Here is a 26,382-nt window from a genome sequence, read left to right as displayed (position 1 = left end):
GCCCTGTTCCTTTTAAGCTTCTGGCAAGCGAGCACAGCATGGTGGAGGGCACATGGGGAGCACAGCTGTTCACCTCAGAGCAGGGGAGTCAGAGAGAGGAAGAAGAATGGGCTGAGGTTCCAACATCCTTTCATTTTCTATTAATAAACAATTATTTCCACTTTTGTTGTTACAGATTAAGAATTTAATGAATACTCTTTTTTCTGTTTTTTAATCACATATATTAATTGTACAAAGGTGTTTCTCCTGATATTTTCATATATGCAAACACTATATCTCTATCAAATTTACCTCCCTCTCTAATTCCTCCTCAACCCCCACCATTTCTTTGTACACATATATGAATGTAGAACAATGAAACACAATGAAATTATTCCAGTGCTCTTTCAACTGCGTGTCCCCAATGCCTAGGGGACCTCCCTCTAGATACCACAACTTAAGATTATACCTCCCAATAGCACCATCGGCTGAGCACAAAAATATTTTTTATCAGCACCAATCTAGAGATTAAGTTGGGTTTTAGAGCACTAATTAACTCTTTCAGAAGAGGAGAAGTAAGGTTCATCAATGACATGTGCATAGGAGCTGTATCTTCCTTTATTTTCTAACTTTTTAAAAACTATTATTGAAATAGGGAAGATAATTTTTCACTGATATAAAGAAATGTCCTAGTGTTTGCCAACTAGAAAGTATAGGTTATTCAAAATATAGGTTGTAACTGACACAATACTGACATTATTATTGTATGACAAACTTAAGCCTTTTTTGTCCCCACCAAACAAATGCAATATGGTTGCCTGAATTCAGAGAAACCATTTTAAAACAGGAAGAAATCAAAATCTTTCATTTTTCTAGGATCTGTTTTTAAAATTCTAACTTTATTGAAAGTTATTTTGCTTTTCAGATTTATTTTCTATTATATAAGATACAATAAGACATGATTACTTTTTCACCACCAAACATATTTTATATGGTTACAAGGATTCTGAAAAATTAAAATTCTATTCACAGTTATTTTACTTTTTAAATTTACTTTTCATTATCATATAATAGTTTTATAGGGGGATACATTGTGATATTTACATATGTGCTTACAATATATCTGTTAGATTCACCCCCTCTATCATTATCCCTCATCCTTCCTACTCCACCACTTCTTAGAAGGATTTCAACAAGTTTCTTTATTATATTTTCATAAATGAATACAAAACACATCCACCATATTTGCCATAATTTTCCCTTTTTTTTTTTCATTCTCTTATTTTAGTGTTTTTACATTTACTTACATGTGTATACATTGTTTGGGCCATCCCCTTCTCCCCTGCACCCCTTCCCGCCCTCACTCCAGCTTAAGGGCAGAACCTGCTCTACCCTCTTGTTTTCATATTTTACTGAAAAGATAAGATAAGAGATAACAAGAAAGACATATTGTTTTTGCTAGTTTTAGATAAAAGGTAGCTATACAGAGAAATTCCTAGCATTGGTTTCATGCACTCGTATATTGTAACTCACATTGGTTCATCTCTTTATGCTCTTCACCCTCCCACTGATACTCATCCCCAGAAAAGGACTGCTTTAGCTTCTTGTCTTTCAATTTTTTTTTGTATTTGTTTTGTTTTTCTGTAATTTTATTTTTTTTAAATTTTTTAAATTTTTTCCTTTTTCTTTTATTATTCGTATGTGCATACAAGGCTTGGTTCATTTCTCCCCCCTGCCTCCACCCCCTCCTTTACCACCCACACCACCCTCTCCCTCTCCCCCCACTCAATACCCAGCAGAAACTATTTTGCCCTTATTTCTAATTTTGTTGTAGAGAGAGTATATGCAATAACAGGAAGGGACAAGGGTTTTTGCTGGTTGAGATAAGGATAGCTATACAGGGCATTGACTCACATTGATTTCCTGTGCGTGGGTGTTACCTTCTAGGTTAATTCTTTTTGATCTAACCTTTTCTCTAGTACCTGTTCCCCTTTTCCTATTGGCCTCAGTTGCTTTTAAGGTATCTGCTTTAGTTTCTCTGTGTTAAGGGCAACAAATGCTAGCTAGTTATTTAGGTGTCTTACCTATCCTCACCCCTTCCTTGTGTGCTCTCGCTTTTATCATGTGCTCAAAGTCCAATCCCCTTGTTGTGTTTGCCCTTGATCTAATGTCCACATATGAGGGAGAACATATGATTTTTGGTCTTTTGGGCCAGGCTAACCTCACTCAGAATGATGTTCTCCAATTCCATCCATTTACCAGCGAATGATAACATTTTGTTCTTCTTCATGGCTGCATAAAATTCCATTGTGTATAGATACCACATTTTCTTAATCCATTCGTCAGTGGTGGGGCATCTTGGCTGTTTCCATAACTTGGCTATTGTGAATAGTGCCGCTATAAACATGGGTGTGCAGGTGCCTCTGGAGTCTTTGATAAGACCCAACATCATTTCATGATAAAAGCTCTAAGAAAACTAGGAATAGAAGGAAAGTTCCTCAACATTATAAAAGCTATATATGACAAACCTACAGCCAGCATTATACTTAACGGAGAAAAACTGAAACCATTCCCTCTAAAATCAGGAACCAGACAAGGATGCCCACTATCTCCACTCCTATTCAACATAGTACTGGAATTCCTAGCCAGAGCAATTAGGCAAGAAGAAGGAATAAAAGGAATACAAATAGGTAAAGAAACTGTCAAAATATCCCTATTTGCAGATGACATGATCCTATACCTTAAAGACCCAAAAAACTCTACTCAGAAGCTTCTAGACATCATCAATAGCTATAGCAAGGTAGCAGGATATAAAAATCAACATAGAAAAATCATTAGCATTTCTATACACTAACAATGAGCAAATGGAAAAAGAATGTATAAAAACAATTCCATTTACAATAGCCTCAAAAAAAATCAAATTGTCTTTCAATTTTTAACATGTTATATTGATAGTCCAAGAGGGCTTTGCCTTGGCAAAGTACAAAGTAAGTCATGGGGAGGTTAATCTGATTAAAGCCTGACATATACATGTTTGTGTTATTTTACTCTTGAGACTCATTTTCTATTCTAGATGATGCAATATGTAACATTTTAATTAATTCCTCAGGTTTCTTCCTGTATTCTCTAGAGATAAAGCCCCATAGTAGTTAACTCAGTCTTTATAAATGCTTCTAAACTATCCATTGATAACAGATGCAATGTTTCCAGGAACATTGCCTCTTCTTGCACAGGTAGGTTCAAGCACAGAGAGAATCAGACCAGCATGTCAGCTCTCTCAGCTGTTCTCGGAATTCTAGGAGGGGGATGTTCTATGGAAGGATTCTAGGAAGTGAAATTGGAGACACTTCACTGTGGCAGTGGAGGTCTGTTGTGGATGGTTTTTTGGGTTTTTAGCACCAGTCTAAGGACTGCACATCATTTAATCTAAACAAACAATGAGAATGTTTTTCATAAAGTGTTATTAAGTAGTAAAAAGGAACTGTGGTTCTGTTTTTTAAAGCTATTTTATGATAATATGTACTATTACTAATTCCTCTGCTTCCCTCTCACATGCATGCTCTAAACTTTTATACAGTATTAATATCTGTACAATAGCAACATATTTTCAGTCATTTAGCAAAGACTCTACTTTTCCACAAGACATTAACAAATTATCCTATATTATCTAGAATACACCGGTTCGTTTTTATCCCTTTCTTCTTCAATATTTTAAATGTTGTTTTACTTCGCATCATCCAGAGACAAGTATCCCTTGTCATATTATAAATGGAACCCTATACAATTTTCTGTAAGAAGTTTAACTAATGAGCTCTGATACTTCCTGTGGTGACCACCATTCCTGGATTGACTAGAAACATGGATTTTCCCAAGAATTAAAGCTTTCATTCTCAAGCTAGGAATTTCCCAAACTGGGTGGCAGTTGTTCCACAGCAGACTGAACTGGTAACAAATGTAGATAGATTTCATTACGGTGTCAACAATTTGATCTCCAACTCACCTATTCAAATTTGTCATTAAATGGCTACTAAAAATGAGGCTTCCTCAAAGCCAAGAACATCTTAACTTACTCCTTGATGCATTTAGCACTTGGTGTGTGAAGTCTAATAGCATTTCTTTTTTTTTTTAATTTCCTGCCTCCAATTGCTTTACTGTCAAAAAGGAATAAGTAAAACTGTACCTGTAAATATATAAGGTTTACTAATCATCACATAAATCAATGAAGCTGTAAAAAATGCTCTTTCAAAGTGTTTGCATATAGTATGACAAGAACATAAATGGATTATCACATAGATATTTGGAAAACGACCAATCTTTTTGAAGAAAGAAAAGGGAATGATGGACTCTCCTTGAAGTGTAGAGCATGTGTTAATGGAGTTGCCTCTCTGTTTCTCTCTTAATTGATTTCACAATTGAATGAAGTAACATCCTTTGTCCCTGACATTTTATTAGAGACTATCTACAATGCTACCTACTTATTTTAATCACTGGCAATGCTCTAAGAAAGTAAGAACATAATTTCTTACTTTTCTAAGCTCCGTGTTTGCCTGTTATGTGCATTCCAATTGTGAAATGATATTGGGAGGGAAAGATTTCACAGAAAAGTGAGGTGAATTTTTCACAGAAAAATTCTAGGGAATAAGTTGAAAAGGGCAGATCTTGGATGAATAAACAAAGGGTGTGTCTTTGTAGATTAGAAATAAGTTCTAATAAGTTGTTAGTGCATAAAAGGAGAAGCAGTGAGCTTTCTAGAAATCTTTAAATAAGTAAGTAATAAAGAAACAAATTAACAGGGCTTAAACTGCAACATAGGAGCAGTAATACCTTAAATTATTGTGTAGCTGGTACGGGTACACACAGGATTTAATGAGCATTTTGGCAGTGAATGACTCAGATTGGCAGGAGAAAATTCATCTGCCAATAGAGTTCAATGACATGCTTATCATAAGGGGGATTGATGAAGAGGTTATCATAAATGTGTATGATATATGAGTTATGCAAAATGAATGAGTATGTATGAGCTATATGCAAAATCAATACTAGCTAACATTGCTTCCTGTGTGTCACATTCACCTTTACTGTCTTGTGTCATCTTATTTGATCTCAATTTTTTCAGCCTAGGAAACAATCTTCAAGAGGTGAGTAATGAATGTTCTCTTCAATTAAACCTCATTTTCTTGTATCATGAAAATTAATATTTTTAACTATTCTTTACAAATCTTTCTAGTGGAACATATAAATACACAACATCTCTTTTTAAATAGATCCAATGTAAACATATGCTGCCTTATAAAGGTAAAAGTTAAGACTGTTTTCTACATTCTATACAACTGTATATCTGAAATATGTTTTTCATTTAATATCTAATTTATCCTTATAATTTCATGATGTAGTTGCAAAGAGTTCTTTTTTAAAGATAGTGATAAGAAGTGGATCTATATAAATTTTGTGTGCTTATGTATGTAAATGTATTTACATATTTCAGTTGTTAGTATAAAGAGCATATAATATATGTTCATATTAATTCTTTTAATACGAATATTACATATTTTAACTTCTTTACTCCTTCTAACTAATGATGCCTTAAAAAGGATTAAAAATACCAGGCCAGGTAATGTTAAAGATGAAACATTAGAGACTTTTTCTTAGACATTTCCATTTTGCAGAAAACCCACTTGCAGGACAACTTGAGTACTGCATTAGAGATATCCTCCCTCTTCCTCTCATTCTGGGTATTGTGTTGGTAGTTCTCTAAGACAAGAACAATCACAACATCATGTATTTACAAATAACACTCTTAACTATGAAAACTTGAGAACCTCCTAAAAACAAAGCAGGTCTTTTTTAGTCAGTAGTGGATACCCTGAAGTAGTATCTAAAACTCTGAGAAACATAAAAAGTGTTTTACAGTTCCTCTTTGGTCACCTTAAGATAAACTAAAAGCTATTTAGAAAAATCAACAAGTGCTAACTATGTTTTTCCTTAAGGTATAAAAGGAGATATTAAAATAAAATTTGAATTTTTAATAGCTCTCTCTATTAAAAATACATGACATCAGTGGAACTCATTTTGTTCATCTTATCTGCTAATTTTTACAAGTGAGGAAGTTGAGCACCAAATTAAAAAAATAGTAACAGAGACAGATTAGAATTCATGGCTTGGGTTTTTAATCAGTGTATCCACTTTACAGTACTTCACTTAAAGTTATCTCAATTAATCCTCAAATAACCATATTTAGCATACCCTCTTATTCCTCATTTACTCTTAAGGAAACTGTGGCAAAGAATGTAAAATAGCTAGGGTAAGATCGCAAGTTTGGTAAATAGCAAAGCTGGTAATTGAGCCCATAGTGCCATTTTACTACTAACAAAATATTTCATTTGTGAATATCTAATAGTTAATGCAAAACACAAGATATGCAAATCAATCTTTATTCTCTTTCAGCTCTTTCACATTATTACACACTAACACAACATGATCAAAATGATGTTTTACTAACTTGTATGTTGGTAGGCAATTATAGGATAATTTTATGAAGGACTACAAATAAATGGCTCAGGAATAAATGGAATTTAATATGATTTCCATTTGCAAATTAGTTCAACGTATTTATGATATTCTAGAGTGTAGAAAAAAAGACATCTTAATCTAAAATAGCCAAAAGCCAAAAACAACCTTGTCTCCAACTACCTAACAGATTTCCTGAGCTTTCTGGTACATTTTGAAATTTGTATTAATTTAAATTTAAACATTTATAAATGATAATATTGGATTTCACTTGTTATTTCACTACTATTTTGTTACTCACATTTATAATTAGAAAAAAAACTAAGAGATTGTCATAGAGTTTGTTACTTCTTCAGAGTCAAAGGTGAGTACATTTTAAGAGGAGGTGATTCCTGGTGCATTCTAACCAGGCTTGTTTGCAGACATGATTGGCAAGGATTGAATTTTGCTTCAGGTGAATTTTTTTAATGTGATTCATACGTTAATGGATTTTTATTTCTTCTGCATGTGTAATAGATTTATTTTAAGCCATTTATTCAATTTTATTAAATAATTTGTGTAATAAATCATTTAAATATTCAAGATGACTATATAGAGGAACCATTTAACATTCTGAGTAAGGAATAGAATTGTTGAGGTTTTGAATAAATTTCTAATGTATGAGTAGATTTCTACATTGTACAAATCTATTCAATAAATAATAAATATACACCTTTTAAAAGTTAGGACCACTGATAAAACGGTCTTTCTCTTTCCAGAAGACAACATGAATAAAAATTGCCTTCTGAAATTTTTGTTTCTAGACAAGTAAAGATAGACAAAATAAGTCATTTTATCACTTCTGTTAAATAAAAGCTAATATATATATATATATATATATATATCCATGTATAAAAAGAATAGGTAGTAATCTATATACAAAGAAGAGAAATTAGTGAAGTATTGAAAGCAAATGGGTTAAGAAAATGTTAAAATGGCTCTACCTTTTGTATTTACTGATTTGTATTTGTTTTTATTAGATAAAGTGCTTCTCTCTGTGAACCAGATTTAAGAAAATACTCAATTTTATTGATGTAACAGAATTTATTCTTCTAGGATTAACTAGTCGTCCAGAATTACAACTCCTTTTCTTTGTGGTTTTCTTACTAGTCTTCATTATCACATTGATTGGGAACATTGGCATGATCATATTAATCAGAATTAGCCCTCAGCTCAACAGCAGTCCCATGTACTTCTTCCTTAGCCATCTGTCTTTTGCAGATGTGTGGTTCTCCTCCAATGTCACCCCTAAAATGTTAGAAAATCTGTTATCGAAGACAAAAACCATTTCTTATAATGGATGTATAGTGCAGTGCTTTCTCTTCATTGCTTTTGTCCACGTAGAAGTCTTCATCCTTGCTGTGATGGCTGTCGATCGATACATGGCGATTGGCAACCCTCTGCTTTATGGAAGCAGAATGTCAAGAACTGTCTGTATTCAATTGATCTCTTTCCCCTATGTATACGGCTTCTTTATAAGTTTTATCTCAACCCTGTGGACCCATGGTTTGTACTTCTGTGGGAACATTGAGATCAACCACTTCTACTGTGCAGATCCAGCCCTCATCAAAATGGCCTGTGCTGGAAACTTCATTAAAGAATACACCATGCGTACATTAGCAGGTCTCAACTTCTCTTATTCCTTACTGGTCATTATTGTCTCCTACATATTCATCCTTATTGCCATCACAAGAATGCACTCTGCAGAAGGAAGAATGAAAGCATTTTCCACATGTGGGTCCACTTGACAGCTGTCACGTCATGTATCTTAGAAGCCCAACTGAGGAATCTGTGGAGCAGGGGAAGATGGTGGCTGTGTTTTACACTACAGTAATTCCTATGCTGAATCCCATGATCTATAGCCTCAGGAACAAGGTTGTAAAGGAGGCCATGAACAAAGCAATCAGTAGAGCATTTTTAAATAAGTAGAAGCTTTAAAGGTATGATGCAATTTCTAATGAGATCATTAGAAATTGTGGAAGTTATTTCTTTCTCATCACTTTGAGGGAATTGTTTTTTTTTTTTCCAGTGAGTAGGAAAAAGCCATTTAATGTTGAAAAGGAGAATTCCTTGTGTTGTTCCCATGCATATGTGCATTACAACCCAAATTGGTTCATCTCTATTAGACCTCTTCACTAGTTCCTAGTCCCCTTCCCGTAGTGGCCTCTGCCAGTTTAAGATTACTATATTCATTCCTCTACAGTGAATATAGTAATCAAACACTTTCAAGTTTTAAGTTCCTTCCCTTTTCCTATTCCTCCTGTGCATGTTCTGCCCTTAGTGTGTGACCCATGTCCAATAATATTACTGCATTTGTTTTAGGTCTATAATCTGCATATGGGGGAGAACATGTAATTTTTGGCCTTCTGAGCCTGGCTAACTTTGCTTAAATTCCAATTCCATCCATTTTAAAATTTTTCTTTTCTTTTAATTTTATTTTTATCACTTTTACATTTACTTACATGTGTATACATTATTTGGGCCACCTCCCCTCCCCCCCACACCCGCTTCTGGGCAAAGCCTGTTCTGGCCTCTTGTTCTCTGATTTTGTTGAAGAGAAAACATATTAGATGAAAAGAGACTTTGAGATGAAGATAGCTATCCAGGGAGATTCCTTGTGCTGACATTCACAGATGACGTTTTGTTCTGGATGGCAGGTTATTTCAAAATGATTAAGTTGAATAAGTTTCAACATTCGTCATTATTATCCTTGGAGACAACACCCCTGATAGTTAAATATTTTATATACTCCAAATAATAAATTCTAAGCAGCTTTAATTAATTGAACACTATGTGAATTTTCACTTTCAAGTGTACACTAGTGTAACTTAGTAAAATTCATTTATAAAATACTTTTAAAGTATCCTATGATATCTTTTTAAGATGGTATTTTTGACTTATCTTTTAAAATGACTAGCAGGTGATAGCACCATTTTGAAATTAGAGATGGGCTTTGCTAAGTATATTTCATGAAGTTACTTATAGACAAATTTCAAGAGATATATTTAGTCTTTGATTTCTTTGTATTTTTTTTTTTTTTTGCTTTGAGTTTTGGGGTTTAGTGATAGTAGAAACTAACTGGCCCTTTAGAAATTTTAGTGCATTAATTTGTACAATATCTATTTTCAAAATCAACAAATTATATTTACATATGATGCCCCTATCCTTTTTTGTTTTTCCACATAAAAAGCTTTCATTTAAAAAAAACAGGAAAATTTTTGAGGTTTGAAGATCTTAGTTACATTGTGCTTACAAAATCTCTTACCTTTCATGTTAGGATGCAAGTCTTATTTAGCAACAATTTAATATGGATCCTTACAAATAAAATTGGGGCATTCACAGAAAATAAAAAGTATTACTTATCAATATGCATGCATATATATATACATGGTACATATATATGTATATTCGTGTGTGAATGTATGTGTTTGTGTATAACTGTTTAACTTTATTTCAGATTACAATTAGAATTTTTTAGCGGTTCCTCTTTAGGAATGTCCTCTAATGCAAAATTATTTGTCATAAAAATATATTTGTATGTTATATCATATGCTATCTTTGTGTACTCTCTTATTCTTCTTCCATTACAGTTAAGTTTATAATTCCAAATTGCTTATTTTGGGCTGAGATGTAGCTCAGAGGTGGAGAGCTTGCTTAGAATGCACAAGGCCCTGGGTTTGATACTAGCACCAAAAAAAAAAAGACAAAAAAGAAACTAAAAAAAGACCAAATTACCTGTTTCACCATTAGATATAACCTGACCATAGATCATGAAACATAGTTATTTTGAAAGGCAGAAAATTTCCTCAGTTATCATTTAAATGTGCTGGAATATTAATGATGTTAAATACTACAACATGGTTCTTAGGCATTTGAGTCATTCAAATTCTGTTTATCTTTATCATTTATTTGTCTGTTGGACAATTCATATTGCTTGAAATGAAGTGATTATACTAATTACTCTCTGTTCAAAAATGCTAACTCAATGAACTTCAACTTCTGTGAGGGAAGAGATCCTCTCTGACTTGATAACAATTGTAATATTTGTACTATAAATTCTGCATATCACATGGGCTTAACATTTGCTAATCATGTCAGTGAGTTGATTATTAACTATTTATGCCACATTTTATGTTTACCTTGTTGTTTGCCATCTTATGGCATTTATAACATATTTATATATCTTATGTTGATGTAGTTTGATTTACTAACTGTCTATGTCTGTCATCATTGGTGCTATCATTAAAAAATTTCTTCTTCTGAACATGGGATTTTAGAGTTTGCTATGTTGTTTCTCAATCCAATGACAGACTATTTTTAGTGAAAAATAAAACAAAACAAAAAATTACATGTATTCCTCAATTTCTTGTGTAGTTTCTGTGTCTAAGTGGCTAAAGTCTGTCAAAGGACATGTGGATAGAAGGGTTATGTACTATTTCTAACCCTCGACATAAAAGTCTTGCAGGATTAATGCTGTATTTTATTTCTTATCTTTTGTCTGTCCACTAGCTAAATCCATAGCTCTCTGAGGTCGCAAGTGATGATGTGAAGTGAAAGGATGCAAAGTATGGTCATAGAATCACTGTCATTCCTCCTGCCGACATACATACTAACCATTACATGGGCAAGATGTAAACTCCTGCTATGTCAAACCATCAAGGTCTCAGAGAATGTCACCAGCGTCATTTTACCTCACATAAACAGCCGATAACCATTCACACAAAAGTTCATTTAGCACATATATATTTGAAATATTCTTAATTTATTCAGAATGTATTTTAAGTTGAGTAGGGCAAAGGTCCATATTGATTTTCACAAAATTAGCAAGCATTATTTATATAATAAACTGTCATTCCCCACTAACTTAAAAATGTCAGTGATAAGATACAGAAAATCTATTTGTTTATATTTCTTTTGGCCACTTTCTCAGCATTCCAGTCTTCATTGGTTCATTTACCCATTCATCTAACTTGTATTAGTAACTGCCTATTATATGCTAGGTTCCGTTTTAGTACATTGTTATCAGGGAACATAAAAGAAAAAAAATATTGACCTCACAAGGCTTATATTCCAGTGTCATGAGACAAGCATCAACAATTAATACAATATTTAGGTAAATTATATGACATGCTAAACTGGGGTACTATGCCAAAATTCAGAGAAGAATAGGGCAGAATAAATAAGTAAATATGTACACCTGGTTTAAGCATGACAGTGAGGCTAAATATTACAGAAGATATGGAGGTTGGGGATGCAGCTCAATGTTAGAGTGCTTGTCTGTCATGTGTGAGTCCCTGGATTTGATCCCTGGCACTGCAAAAACAAAAATTAATCAAACAAACAAAAAGACAATCAAAACAAAAGATAATACAGTTGAGCAAAACCACTTGCAGGTAGTTAAGAGACAAGCCATGCAGATTCTTGAAGGGCAGTGTTTAAGTAGATGTGTTAGCCAGTAGAAAAACCACAACCTAAAAGCATTCAAGAACTATTTGTGGGAAGCAAGGTATTTATGGAGATATATATAAGAAATATAAGCTAAGTGATGCAGAAATGCAGGAGTGAATATTATTAATTCTCAATGAGGAAACCCAGGAAATGTTTAAGGTAACTTCTTCCTGGCCTGGAAAGAATTTAATTAGTTAGAATAATGAAATTTACTTTATTGTTCTGTATAAGTAGTCCTATCTGGATTTCTCTGTGCTGAATGAGTTCTCCTCCTAGCTTTTTTACACTGAGTGCCTTATTAGTAACAGAAAAGACAGGAATCACATCAGGCTGTTTACTGTCCTATGGAGATTAGTCTTAAAATCTAACAAAACATCAGAAAAATAATCAGTTTGTGATGGAAAGAAATTCTAGGCTTAGAAAATAACTGGTTACCCTTTATGATATTAGTTAGGCTCAAGAACTTTGTGGATAGTAAACACCTAACCTTACACAGCACAAATATTTTCTCAAACCAAGAATTATCTTCTAAAGACCCACTCAGAGCTCAAACTTACAAAGTCTTAATCACTGTAGTTAAATTCCAAAGTATGGTCTCAATGAATAACATTCTCATCATTATTTTGAACAATGTCTTCAGAATACTTGGGTATGTACCATCTCATCTAGATACTTAACACATTAAAAGTATGATCACTTTAACTGTTTTCTTCATTGAATAAATATTTCTTGAACATCTATCATAGATCATTTACTATGGACCAAGTACTGTAAAAGACACTGGGGCAGGGCAATGAGAAAGGTAATCAGTGGCCTTCAAATCAAAATTCTATTCTCTGGGAGGAAGAAGAATATTTCTGAGAAATTCAGCAATATCCTCTGCAACTCAATAAACAAGTTTGGGTGTGGTTATAAATTACCAGGCAACCCAGTTAACATCATCACAAAGGTACATGATGGAAATTATTTATGCTTTCAGGGGTATAAAAAGTAACTTTTGTTCTCTCAACTTTATTAAGACCTTGGTAAAATATATAACAGGCAAATGGTGGAAGTGAATCTTCTTTTAGCTCAGTAACTCTAAATTTTGGTATTTTATCTGGCAGTGGAATGTGATGGATAACAGTATAAATTTTGGCATCAAGAATCTTCTTGCTGATTTACCTGAAACTGTTATCTTGAATGAGTCACTGAATCTCTGAAAACCTGTCTCTTGTTTGTACAATGGGAGTAATAATTACTCCAGGTAATATGGCATATACCATGTGGTTACTTCAATAAATACATTTTTTTGCCAATATTATTATTTTCTTGTTTATACAATGAAGGAGTTGAAACAGACTGTGTTTTTGCACTTTGCTATGTTGTAATTCTAATTAGAGAGACAAATAATTATCTCATCATTCACTAGAGAAGCTAAGTGACATATATTATCAGTTATACAGTCCATGATTTTTGTACACAAGTTGACCAATATCATCTATAGATTTAATATGAGACAAACCCAAGCACATTGTTTAATACCAAGGTTCATTTGTTATGGTTTGAATGCCCATACCAAAACTCATGTTGAAATCTCATCCCCACTGTGAAGTAGTAAGAGGTGGGGATAAAAAGAAGGAATGATATGAACATAAAGAGGAAGCTGTTGGAGAGAGACCCAGTGGGAGTAGTGAGGGTAAAATGAAAAGATGATGGGAGAGCATTATGACTGAAGTACTTTATATGCATGTATGAAAATAGAACACTGAAACACATTAAAATTGGCTGCAAATGGGAAGAGGCAGGAAAAAGAGCAATAGAGTGGTGCATTCTACCAAAGTACATTTTGCGCATATATGGAAATATCACAGTGAAAGCTTTTTGTAAAATTAACATATATTAATAAAAATGGTAAGATTTTAAAAAGAGGGAAGGCCAGGTGAGACCTTCAAGAGGTGATTTGATCATGAGGGCTCTGCTTTCATGGTCCTTTCATGGGTTGATTGGTTAGTGGGATATATGGCAAGTAGACCTGTTGTAAAAGCCAGTTTGGCTCCGTGTCTTCTATGCACTCCTCTCACCATGTGATGAGTTGAGTGGCCTCAGGATTCTACAGAGTCACCAACACCAAGAACTCAATTAGTGAAGCTCTTTGATCTTGGACTTCACAGGCTCTAGATCTATGAGCTAAATAATTATTTATTCTTTATAAATTTCCCAAACTCATAATTGGTTATAGTAACAGAAAACCAATTAAGGGAGCATTCAAAATAACTGCCTTGGAACTTGGGGAAAAACAAACTTATAAATCTGTAATGAAAAGAAAAAAGGATAAGTTAACTCTTCCTCTAGAGATTTACTTCACCAGCATCATTCCTAGGGGAAAACTCTTAATAGCTTCTTGTTTTCTAAGGCAAACATTTAAGGGAGGATTCTCTCATATTGACTCCCAGTTTCTTTTTTTCCAGGTTTAAGTTATTTACCATTCTCCCATACAGAATTCACTTGTGAAATCCACATTCTTACTGACAGTTTTTTCTTCATCTAAGGTTGGTTATAGAAAGGTACCTATGAGATAGAGTTTGTATACTAGATTTTATTTTTTGTTAGTTTTTATAAGACTACTTTAATGTTTCTATGTATTTGTGTGTGAAAATAGACAACAGACAGATTTGATTCCTATGAATTTATTAATGTAGGACATTTAATAATTAATATTTCCATATTCATATTTTAATAGGTAATATCTCTTTTCATATTTACAAACACATGCAAAAATATATGCTATTATCATCTTTAATCGTATTGAGCAACAGAGAAATCAAAACCAAAAAGAACAAGAATACAATATGCTAAAGTCCAGAAAGCCTGGATCCTGCATTTAAGCAAAGTCTGAAAGTGGAATGAGAACTATTTAACTGGAATACTTAGTATTTCTTTAAATCTGATCAGGAAAAAATTCTACATCTAATGGTGATTTAATTTGAAATAGAGTGACACAAAATAGGGGATGTTAATGTTTGCATTTTTACACTTATATCATGAGAAAATCCTCTTAATACTCTTGAGGGCACTAACTCAACATCTTTTGCAGACTTTGTACTCCTTAGGATCAGATCTAAGCAAATCAAGTTTCCTATGACTTTACTGTTACCCATCCCAAGTTAACCATCATTCAGATTTTCTTGAATTTAACTTTTAACAAATACTAAAAATGTCATCTTCTATGTCTTTGTGTTGGATCATCCTTGGTTCCACATAATAAGGTTTGACTTTCCAAAAAAGAATTCCAATATTGCTAATTTTAAAAAGTGTAAAGAGCAGCCTAGGTGACCCTCTGTGATGTACTACATATTATCTCTTGTATCACTCAGTAGAGATTATCTGCTGAGCTCTATACAGATATGAATATAAGAAACTTAAGAGACAATTTTTACATTTTAACATACTTTTTGTCAGTCAATACACAACTGTATTTTAAGGTAGTTTATTCAAATTTTAGACAGCTGTATGCATTTTTTAACTTCATTTTAAACATTTACTCACTAGTTAATGCCTTGAATTTTGATTCATTAGACTAAGACTCTTCAATCATATACAGTCAGCCTAATTTATTTTGGCTGGTGGCTTTCTCCTTTATCATTTGACAAATTTTTGTTCTAAGTTGAGCAAGAGAAAAGTTATCGATTATCATTGAGCATAAAGTCCACTTATTTCCAGTATAAAGAAGAAGTTTACATTATTTCCTGCTATCTACTTTTTCTGGTGATTATGAGTGAAAACATATATATATATATGGTCCAGCAAATTGTGACTGAAAATTGCACAACACTTAAGGTTGAAAAAACAAGGGTTCTTGGAATAATCATATCCCTTAGATATAAAGTTTATTCATCAAAAGATATGAACACAATCCACAATCCTATCTTCTACCAATTCATTTTCTTGCTGAAATGATATTTGAAGTTCTTATTTGATAGACTTGCAAACTGTGTTCTCACAGAATGAATGTTCATTGATTGTAGTGGAATCTCTCCTGCATATACATATTTGTATATGTGCATCAATTTTGAGTAAACTAGGAAGAGAAAATGTAACAGTTTTTAAACATACAATTCCTCATAGTATAACTCTACTAGGCTGGTTGTTTATCTCCAAAAATCAAACAGAGAACAAAGACTTTCCACTACTATTTAATATAGAGAACACTTACAGTTTTTTCTCCAAAGTATTTATTAACATAATACAAGACATGAGTGTTTCCTAAGGAATATAGTTTGAAGAACCTTTTCTAGAAAAGTTCATATTGTAAGCTCTGCATTTGACAATAAATTTGCAAAATATACAAGAATGCTTCCTGGGATTTTGCTGGATCTACAGAGAAGTGTCAGTCATTTTCTCAATTTCTGTCCCCATTATAAATTTGTAAGACTCTATTCCAGATTTTGAAAGTATTTATTTAGATTAATACCTCTAATTCATTTATTTCCTTTTAGTTCCATAGAGATTTATAACACATATTGACAGAATTGTGGATATGCTGAATTTCACTAACGTGACAGAATTTACTCTTTTGGGATTAACCAGCAGAAAAGAATGGCAAGTTCTCTTCTTCGTCATTTTACTTATAGTCTATATTATTAGCATGCTGGGCAACCTTGGCATGATTGTGTTAATTAAGGTCAGTCCACAGCTCAGCAACCCCATGTACTTTTTCCTCAGTCATTTGTCATTTATTGACATCTGGTTTTCTTCCAATGTCACTCCTAAAATGTTGGAAAACCTGTTATAAAAGACAAAAACTATTTCTTATGCTGGTGTTTAGTACAATGTTTCTTCTTCATTTGTCTTATCCATGTGGAAATTTTTATTCTTGCTGCGATGGCCTTTGATAGATACACGGCAGTTGGGAAGGCTCTGCTCTACAGCAGAAAAATGTCAAGGATATTCTGTATTCGGCTGATTTCTTTTCCTTATATGTATGGTTTTCTGACTAGTCTGGCTGCAACATTATGGACTTATGGCTTATACTTCTGTGGAAAAATTGAGATCAACCACTTCTACTGTGCAGACCCACCTCTCATCAAAATGGCTTGTGCTGGGACATTTGTAAAGGAGAATACTATGACCATACTTGCAGGCATTAACTTCACATATTCCCTGACTGTGGTTATCATCTCTGATCTATTCATTCTCATTGCTGTTCTAAGAGTGCACTCAACAGAATGTAGGAGGAAGGACTTTTCTACTTGCGGGTCCCATCTGACGGCTGAGGTCATATTTTATGGTACTCCGATCTTCATGTATCTCAGGTGACCTGCAGAGGAGTCCGTGGAGCAAGGGAAGATGGTGGCTGCGTTCCACACTACAGTGATCCCCATGTTGAATCCTATGATCTACAGTCTGAGGAACAAGGATGTGAAGGAAGCCATGGACAAAGTGATTAGCAGAACAAGTTTAGCAAAATAAAGCCTGAGATAATTTTTCTATTATTTATTTGGTAACAGGTTATTAGCCAGTAAATGGGTATATAAACTTAAAGATCTTTTGTGAGAAGAAAAGAAAGGAAAAAATGGCAATGAAAAGTAGAAATAATAGTAGAGTGACCAATTATTGTGGATATAAGCACTGAAAATTGATTAAAATGTGTAAAATAATTCATTGGAAAGATGGTTTGCTTCAAAGTTCATAGTTGCACTAATTTAGATTGTTCAAATATTAGCTATTTTATTTATTTTCATAATTTTATTTTCTATATTCAAAAGTGCAGAAGATGAATTTGAGAAATATTTATTTGCCCTTTTAGAAACTAATTTTTAGCATAAATACCACATACTAAAGTTAGTTTTCTAGTATAAGGATATAAATATGCTGGTCTCAATGATGATTATAAGATTGTTTAATGCTTAATCCTTCTTTCATCATGAAGGATGAGTCTGTCCAGACACTACTATTTGAAAAGAGAAACACTATTGTATTTAATTCTCTATCAGATTTTTTAGTGTTCCTTAACATAACAGAGTGTGTTCTATTTTACCGATTCCTGTAACTGACCTATTTCAACTCTAAGTTTTCAAATGACTAAACTGTGAGCTTTTCACATGTCCCCAACATTGTCTTCAGTCTGACTAAAGAGTAGATAGAATTAGTGGGTGAATGTGTCATTGTAAGAACATGACTCTAAAATATATTCAATTGATAATCCCATAGAATACCAAATATATCTGTGTCTAAGATATGCCAATAACATTTTAGTTATTGTTGCATTTTAAAGAAAAAATACTTTAGATGGCATTTTTGTAGTTAGCAATAACAAGTCCTTCCAAAATAATATTAATATAATTTGATATTTGTCCTGCATTTCATTGCATGAGGTACAAGTCTGAGGTAACAACAATTTACTTTATTAAATTTTATGTACTCAGGCATACATATAAATAAATCATTCTCTTTTTTGGTGCAGAAAGAACAGTTAAATAAATGAAATATACACACACATATATACACATATATATACATCAATACATATATATGTGGATATATATATCTACACTTTTATATTTTCCAATATACATTTTCTTAGATATTGTATATTATATCATAATTCTATGCAATAAATGAGATTATCTAATGGATTTCCTCCATAATAAGTGAGAAGGAACTCAAGATTTCTGGGTACTTGGGTACACAGGAGAAAGAGAAAATTTACCTGGAGTACAGTTTTGTCCATAGTTTTGTGGACCAAATTGAGACAATATATAGTTTAGAATTGTTGAAAAACCTAGATTGATTTTTAACTTTTTAGCTTTCTAAACTGGGTCTACAAATACAGCCTCATATACATATGCCTAGTCTATTCTTCAAAGTAAGGATACATTAGTCACAATCTCAGAATTGTTGTGAGATAATAATTGTAAACATTGTAAAAATGAAACTAAATACATAATGTCATCTTTAGTGCTTTATATGAAACATGTGTTGGTGGCAGAAGTATCCTGTGTTATCTGAGATCATCCAGCCACACTGTTAGAGAGTAGTTTCTACTTTCCACAGATGAGAATATTGAAGCTGAGGAGACTGCTACTTGCCCAAGCTCACATAAAGTGTTAGAATCAAGGTTTTGATTCTGGATATGTTTGACAAGAGTCACCTCATCTTCACCAGTGATTTCCATTCACACTCGTCCTTCCAGGTCCTGCCAGGTAATCTATGCTTTCACACGCCTGACACTGGAGAACAATTTTGAGATATGTAGAACAGGTATTTCTGATCATGTCTATCTCACACGTGGTGCTTTTCATAACAGTTGCATAAAAGAAAGTAATTTACCAATAATTTCATGATGGGCTCCAATAATATTTTTCTGGGATGCCTAATTGCCCATGTGTGAATGTAAGAGGGCAGAACCCATGTGACAGTGAGAAATATGTCACAATATCATGAATTTCAATTTCTCAATTTTAAGAATTATTATTCCACCTTTGCTTCTTCCCCCAAGATTTTTCTAGCATTTTAGTAATTGTTTTATAATTACCCAGACAATACCTTAGAGAGGTAGTCTCCATGCTCCTAATACTCAAGACTCTAATATAAATAGTGAGAAATTAACATTTACTTTCAGCAAAGAAATTAACATTTACTTTTCAAAGAATTAACATTCTTTGCTGAAGGTAGGTATGCAAGTTTTAGAATCTGCAATATGGATTTATGCAATCAGAATTGGATAATTTTAGATGCTATTTTGAAAAGAAACTAAGCTCTTATTCATAGATTTATTTTTATAAATATTTTTTGTCTTGATTTACACATTATTGTTTTTAAATATACATGAATGGAGTTGGGAATAACTAATTGAATAATTTACAATTCTATTATTTATATTCATGGGACATTAAGTGAAGTATTAATAAAATATTCTGCCAATGTGATTATTTTAATAGCTGATATGAGCCTACATAATAAATTGGTTTTCTCACTAATTATTATTTATTTCTTATCCTAGATCAATGGAGTCACCTAAATTTAGAAGGATAGGGAGAGGCAGTGGTCTTCTGTCTTTATTATCTGGCTCAACTGTTAATATTATTTCATTAAAGATGAAGCATGAAAAGATGATTTTTGTCTGTATTGGCAGATAATCAACACTGAATTTTAAGTGAAAAGAGATGGCAATACAAGATTATTTAGAGTAGAAATTGGGGTCAAATTCTTTGGTTTGTAGCCAAATCTTGTAATTAGTAGATTTCTGACTTAGGAAGATCTAAATCTGTCACTGCTTTACTTTTATTACTTGCAAAAGGAACGTGCAAAAAGAATATGTTTCATAGGACTTTGCATGCAAAAAATATAGTGATCATTCATTAAATACTAGCCATTCATACAAATATTATAAAACGTTGGCCTGTTGAAGAAAACAAATCCTTTTTAGAGAATCTTCATAGTATTGGGATCATGTATGTTATGAAATGGAAATATGGGATATGATCTTGATACAAAGATCAGAACACTTTTAAAATCTTACTTGATGCCTATTTTTGAACATCTTTTATATGTTATTACAAAGGCAATTTGTACAATTCCAAAACAGATAAGACAATTCCTACCACACAGCTAACAATTACATGTGGAGAAATAGAAATGCCAATATTACCCAATGATTGAAACAAGTTCAGATAGAATTAGTTTATGTTCTTAGATCCCTCAATGCTATAGTTTATATATTTTATAGCTAACATAAAATGGAAGTACAATCCACAAGTAGTACCAAGTTAAATTCAGATAATGAGAGAACATGGGTGTTTCTTTAATGTTAGAAAAATTTTGGTGATAACAGGGCTTGAACTCAGGGCCTGAGCTTGCTAAGGAGGCACTTTACCACTTGTGCCATGCCTTCACCTCCAAGGTTAGAATTTTTATATAGGAAAATCCCTGACTTCAGCTCTATGTCATAATCAAACTCTGTAGCTGTCATCTACTTAATATTTGTCACACCTGAAATGAATAAAAAGATCTAATCTATAACCATGGGAATCTCTAATAGTGGATCTTTATTCAGAGTTTAAAATTCAGACCCCCTTTATGTTTTTTAATCAGTTCATTTAAATTATAATGCATTTAATGACCATATTAGACATTGTGAAATATCTACATGTTTTGAATTATTTTATTTGGATAAGGAAAATTGTAATTCAAAAGTTTCAAGAATGAGCTGGTGCCGGTGGTTCATGTTTGAAATCTTAGATACTCAGGAGGCCAAGATCAGGAGGATTGCAGTTTGAAGCCAGTCCAGGCAAATAGTACCACAAGAACCTGTGGGATATCTGGTGCAGTGATACTTTTTCATTGCCCTTGTACACGTGGAGGTCTATATCCTGGCAGTGATGGCGTTCGATCGTTACTTGGCCATCTGCAAACCTTTGCTTTATGGAAGTAGGATGTCTAGGACTGTGTGTGTTCGGCTTATCTCTGTGCCCTGTATCTATGGTTTCTCTGTGAGTCTGATGTGCACACTGTGGATGTATGGCTTATACTTCTGTGGAAACTTTGAAATCAACCACTTCTATTGTGCAGATCCTCCTCTCATCAAGATTGCCTGTGGAGGAGTGCATATCAAAGAATACACAATGATTATCATTGCTGGAATCAACTTCACATATTCCCTCTCAATGGTCCTCATCTCCTACACCCTCATAGTCATTGTTGTGCTATGCACACACTCTGCTGATGGAAGAAAGAAAGCATTCTCCACCTGTGGATCTCACTTGGCAGCTGTTTCTATGTTTTATGGGACTCTCATATTCATGTATCTCTAGAGGCCAACTGAAGAGTCTGTGGAGCAGGGAAAGATGGTGGCTGTGTTTTACACCACTGTGATCCCCATGTTGAATCCCATGATCTACAGTTTGAGGAACAAGGATGTAAAAGAGGCAGTCAACAAAGCAATCACCAAGGCAAACTTGAGGCAATGAAACTGTAACAGATATTTTAGTAGTGTGTTCATCTGTATGATGTATGACCAAGTGTAAAATTCCTAGCTCAAATAACACTTTCTAAAGACAATCCTTAAAAAAACTAAAAGGTCCAATCTAACAGAGTGGCACTTTACCTCATGAATACAAAATAGTTATTAAGCATGATTTATTCTTTATAGTCAACAGTGTTGCAGTGACACAGTGTCGTTGGCATTTGGAATGCAAATGGGTGAATGCAATCACACAATTATTGGAATAATTTACAAGTAAGTTTAGATGTGTAGCTGACAATTTAGGAATCTCTTTCTTAGAGTTGCACATTATTCTTAGGGTACCTTTTTTATGTACATTTCTTCATCTTAGATTTAATATAAAAGGTACAGTTTTAGCAGGAAAAAATATGCAAGAACTCATTTACTTCCCATGACAATAGGAATTTGGTTGGTATGATGTACCTAAAATGTTCATATAAAAGCATATTTTTAGCAATGAAATTGTATTCAGAATTTTCAAGTAGTGTCTTTCCACTGTTATAAAGTGTTCTTCTTCAGTTTGTGTTTTTCCATAGTTAATGACATTTGCCTTTCAGCAGTCTGTTTTTCCACTTCAACTCCTTGGAGTTAGACTTTGGTATATATGTAGGAAAATGAAATATTTTGGAAAAGAAGACAGTCCTATCTTCATCATAATCAAAAGACAAATAAGTACAAATGTTCTGATATTTAACATCTGACTTTTACCATACAATATCATCACATTATACATTTTTGTTGATAATATGATTTGAAACTGTTTGTGTTCATCTTTTTTTCAATAACAATACCTTATAAATTTTGAATTAGCAGCTCACCAGATTTTGATGGCTAGAATTTATTAGTTATTCAACTAAATGCTAGTGCATGATCATTCATTCAAATGTGATCAATACATTTTAAAATGTAGGGCCTGGTGAAAAAATCTTACAAATATTAATGTTTAGTTTATCTTGATTGGTATATTCACAGTTTACTTATTTTACAATCTGTTCTTGATAAATGCAAAATGGACATTTGTGTACCCATAGTGAACCTTACTACCTTATGAACATAAAGCCAAGTGGAAGTAGAAGTGAATGCTAATTTTCCTGATTTGATCATTGCACAGCTTATGGACGTGTTGAAATACGATATCAAAATCCATAAATTTGCTAAACTATTGTATTAATTAAAGAGAAAACAAAATGAAACAAAGATGAAAAGATAGAAAACAAGTGTTGGCAGAGAAATATCTTAATCTTATGTAGCAAGATTGGGGTTTAGATGGTATGGCCAATTGGTCAAATTTGGTCCATGGTTGCTGACTGTTTTAGTTTAGTCTGTCAGCTAAATTTTTTTCTATATATTTAAATAATGTATGGGGAGAAAAATTATATTTCTAATACACATAAATTATGTTAACTTTGAATCTCAACATCCATAAAAATAAACACAAAAATACATAGTTTAATGTGATAATGTCATCTCATGAATCTAACAGCTAAATTTAATGATGACATCTTTTCTAAGATAACTTGGAATGAATTAAGCTAACGCAGTTTTCAGACACAGCTAATTAAATCCTAATATAGTCACTTTTATCAACAGTGACTGAAATATAACATGAAATAATTTATCTCACACATTTTCATATTTTAAATGTTTCACTATAATTTTTGTCACTTTCTACTTGTGAAATTGAGTGAAAAATTATGAATTAAAGTTGTTATGTAAGGTTTAGTTTTCAGATTTATTTAAATGTAGTTATTAAATCAATTTAAGTAAAACATTTTTAGCAGTTTATGTGATGTATCAACATAGGCCTAAAGATTGGAAACCACATCTCTGCCAGTGCATGTGCATGCACACACACACACACACACACACACACACACATCTTCCATATAGTTACTACACAAATATTCCATATAGTATAATATAGGGTGTGTAGTTTACACATTGCTTTAGTTAGATTACATGTAGGAATTTTGAGGGTGCTATCAACCTATTACCCACTGATCTCATAATGTTTGCATATTATTAACCTCTTTAATTTTTTCCAGAGTTCAATAATTTCAACAATATCTAGGTATTAAATGATTGAAGTGAGGCTCAAAAATCCAGTGTGTTTATTGTGAAAAGTCTGTTGTTAATGATTGGTTCATTTCAGTGATATAATAATAGTGTATCTCAAATATCAAAGAATTCTCAGAAAGTCCTGTGAACCAGTTGTCTTGGAATTTGAGACAAATGCCGTTATCTTGGAGGGTGTGTCTGCTATGTCAGAGGAGGTGGGGATGGGTTTGGAATGTCTCTATTCCTGTGAATGTCTGTGGGTGTGTGACTCAATGTAATTGAGCAAGACAGGAAATATTATACCCCACTGTGTCCTTCATAAGATATAATAAATTGTTTTATGTAATCGTCAAGGATGCAATAATATGTAAGTCATTGTATGGTTTTGAAATGGTTCAGAGTCAATTACCATGAAACATTCAGGAAGCTGTAAGAAGAGAATGATTTAAAGATAGAGTTTATAATTAAAAGATAAAAGATAATGTTGGCGAGGATGTGGGGAAAAAGGAACCCTTGTACACTGCTGGTAGGAATTCCATCTAGTGCAACCACTCTGGAAAACAATGTGGAGGCTTCTTAAAAAACTGAACATAGATCTGCCATATGCTCCGGCAATCCCACTCCTGGGGATATACCCAAAGGAATGCGACTCAGGTGAGTCCATAGGCACCTGAACACCAGTGTTTATTGCAGTGCTATTCACAATAGCCAAGTTATGGAAACAACAAGATGCCCCACTACTGACAAATGGATTAAGAAAATGTGGTGTTTATACACAATGGAATTTTACTCAGCCATGAAGGAGAATGAAATTCTATCATTCGCAGGTAAATAGATGGAACTGGAGAACATCATCTTAAGCGAAGTTAGGCAGGCTCAGAAAGCCAAAAATCGTATGTTCTCCCTCATATGTGGGGTTTAGATCTAAAACAGATGCAATAATATTATTAGACTTGGGTCACATGCTAAGGGGAGGACACATACATGAGGAATAGGGAAAGGCAGGAAACCCAAAACTTGAAAGTGTTTGATGTCCCCACTGCAGAGGAGTTAATACAGTAACCTTAAAGCAACAGAGGTCAATATGGGAAAGTGACTCAGAAGTAGTGAAATGGTCTGGTAGACATAAATCAATTCGGGTTATAATACACTTGTGCATGGAAGCAATGCTAGGAATCTCTCTGTATAGCTACCCTTATCTCAACTAGCAAAAACACTATGTCTTTCTTATTATTGCTTATGTCTTCTGTTCAACAAAATTAGGGAAAAGGGCAGAACAGGTTCTGCCTGGAAGTGAGGGGGATGAGGGGGGAAAGGGAGGGGGGCAGGGAGGAGAAATTGCTCAAACAATGTATATACATATGAATAAATGAATAAAGAAAAAAATAAAATAAAATTACAAAAAAAGGAAAAAAAATAAAAGGTAATGTAAAGATTTTGAAAACACTCAGCCCGGCTGAGTGTGGGCGGCCACACCCAGCCTCAAAACTTGATTCTTGATACCTCAATTCTATACCTTACTATATCCTTGGAAGAAATTAGATATTAATTTGTATCCATTTTTGCTTCACCATTTCATGAGGTCTTTTCCAAGAAACTCCCATTGTAGAGTGAGATGATTATAAATCACCTCTGTTTCCAATTTCTAGAATATTTCTCTGCAATAACCTCTGATATTCTTGTAAGATTCTTGCTTAGATTCAGAAAATCTCATCATTCCTTTTCTCTTTACCATGCTGTATGGTATAGTCTGTGTTGTCTAGCAGTGCCTCTATCAGATGTTTTTGGAGGTACATCTTTAGCTATTGTCATTTATTATGAATTGAATTGTGTCTTCCCAAAATATATGATGAAGTTTTTCAGTATTTCAAAATGACTTCATTTTGGAAATAAGATCATTAAAAGATGTAATTAGTTGAGATGGGGACATATCAAATATAAAAGGCCTTTAGTCCAGTGTGACTGTCATCCTTACAAAGACAGAAATTTGGACACAGGCATAGAAGGGGAGAGCATTGTGAAACAAGAAACACATATTGGCATTAGCCTGCTGTAAGTCAAGGAAATGTCTAGATGCTAAAAGTGGAAAGACTCCTCTAGTGTCTTCAGAAGAGAAAAGCCTTGCCAATACCTTCACTTTGAGTTTCTAGCCTCCAGAATCATGAGAGAAAAATTTTGGCATTCAGTTTGTGGCATTTTTTTCCCACAGGGTGATCAAACCTATACATCTTGTTTCTGTGTGGTTGCCATGTTGAAACTGTGGTTTCCATGAGCCTTTACCATTTTACCTGATTACACCTTGGGAGGATTAGCTAATATCTCTGTCAGTTGGGGAGAGCCCCAAACTTATCTAAACCATTAAAACC

The 26,382-nt window shown here is 33.3% G+C and overlaps 1 protein-coding gene and 2 pseudogenes across 1 annotated transcript; all 3 read left to right on the top strand.

The window, feature by feature from the left end:
• Positions 1 to 3,174: 3,174 nt before the first annotated feature.
• LOC109676288 (olfactory receptor 5M3-like) lies at positions 3,175 to 8,454 on the top strand. Its single transcript, XM_020152748.2, is given in 4 exon segments — positions 3,175 to 3,212; positions 7,532 to 8,262; positions 8,265 to 8,282; positions 8,285 to 8,454. Coding segments are annotated over 4 exon segments (957 nt in total).
• Positions 8,455 to 16,492: 8,038 nt separating this feature from the next.
• Positions 16,493 to 17,609, top strand: LOC109676285 (olfactory receptor 5M3-like; annotated as a pseudogene).
• A 1,478-nt stretch (positions 17,610 to 19,087) lies between these two features.
• LOC109676287 (olfactory receptor 5M9-like) lies at positions 19,088 to 21,923 on the top strand (annotated as a pseudogene).
• The last annotated feature ends 4,459 nt before the right edge of the window (positions 21,924 to 26,382 follow it).

Source organism: Castor canadensis, chromosome 1 (assembly GCF_047511655.1).
Source record: "Castor canadensis chromosome 1, mCasCan1.hap1v2, whole genome shotgun sequence".
Taxonomy (NCBI): domain Eukaryota; kingdom Metazoa; phylum Chordata; class Mammalia; order Rodentia; family Castoridae; genus Castor; species Castor canadensis.
Note: the sequence above shows the minus strand (reverse complement) of the source record. Positions and strands in the feature narration are given on the sequence as shown.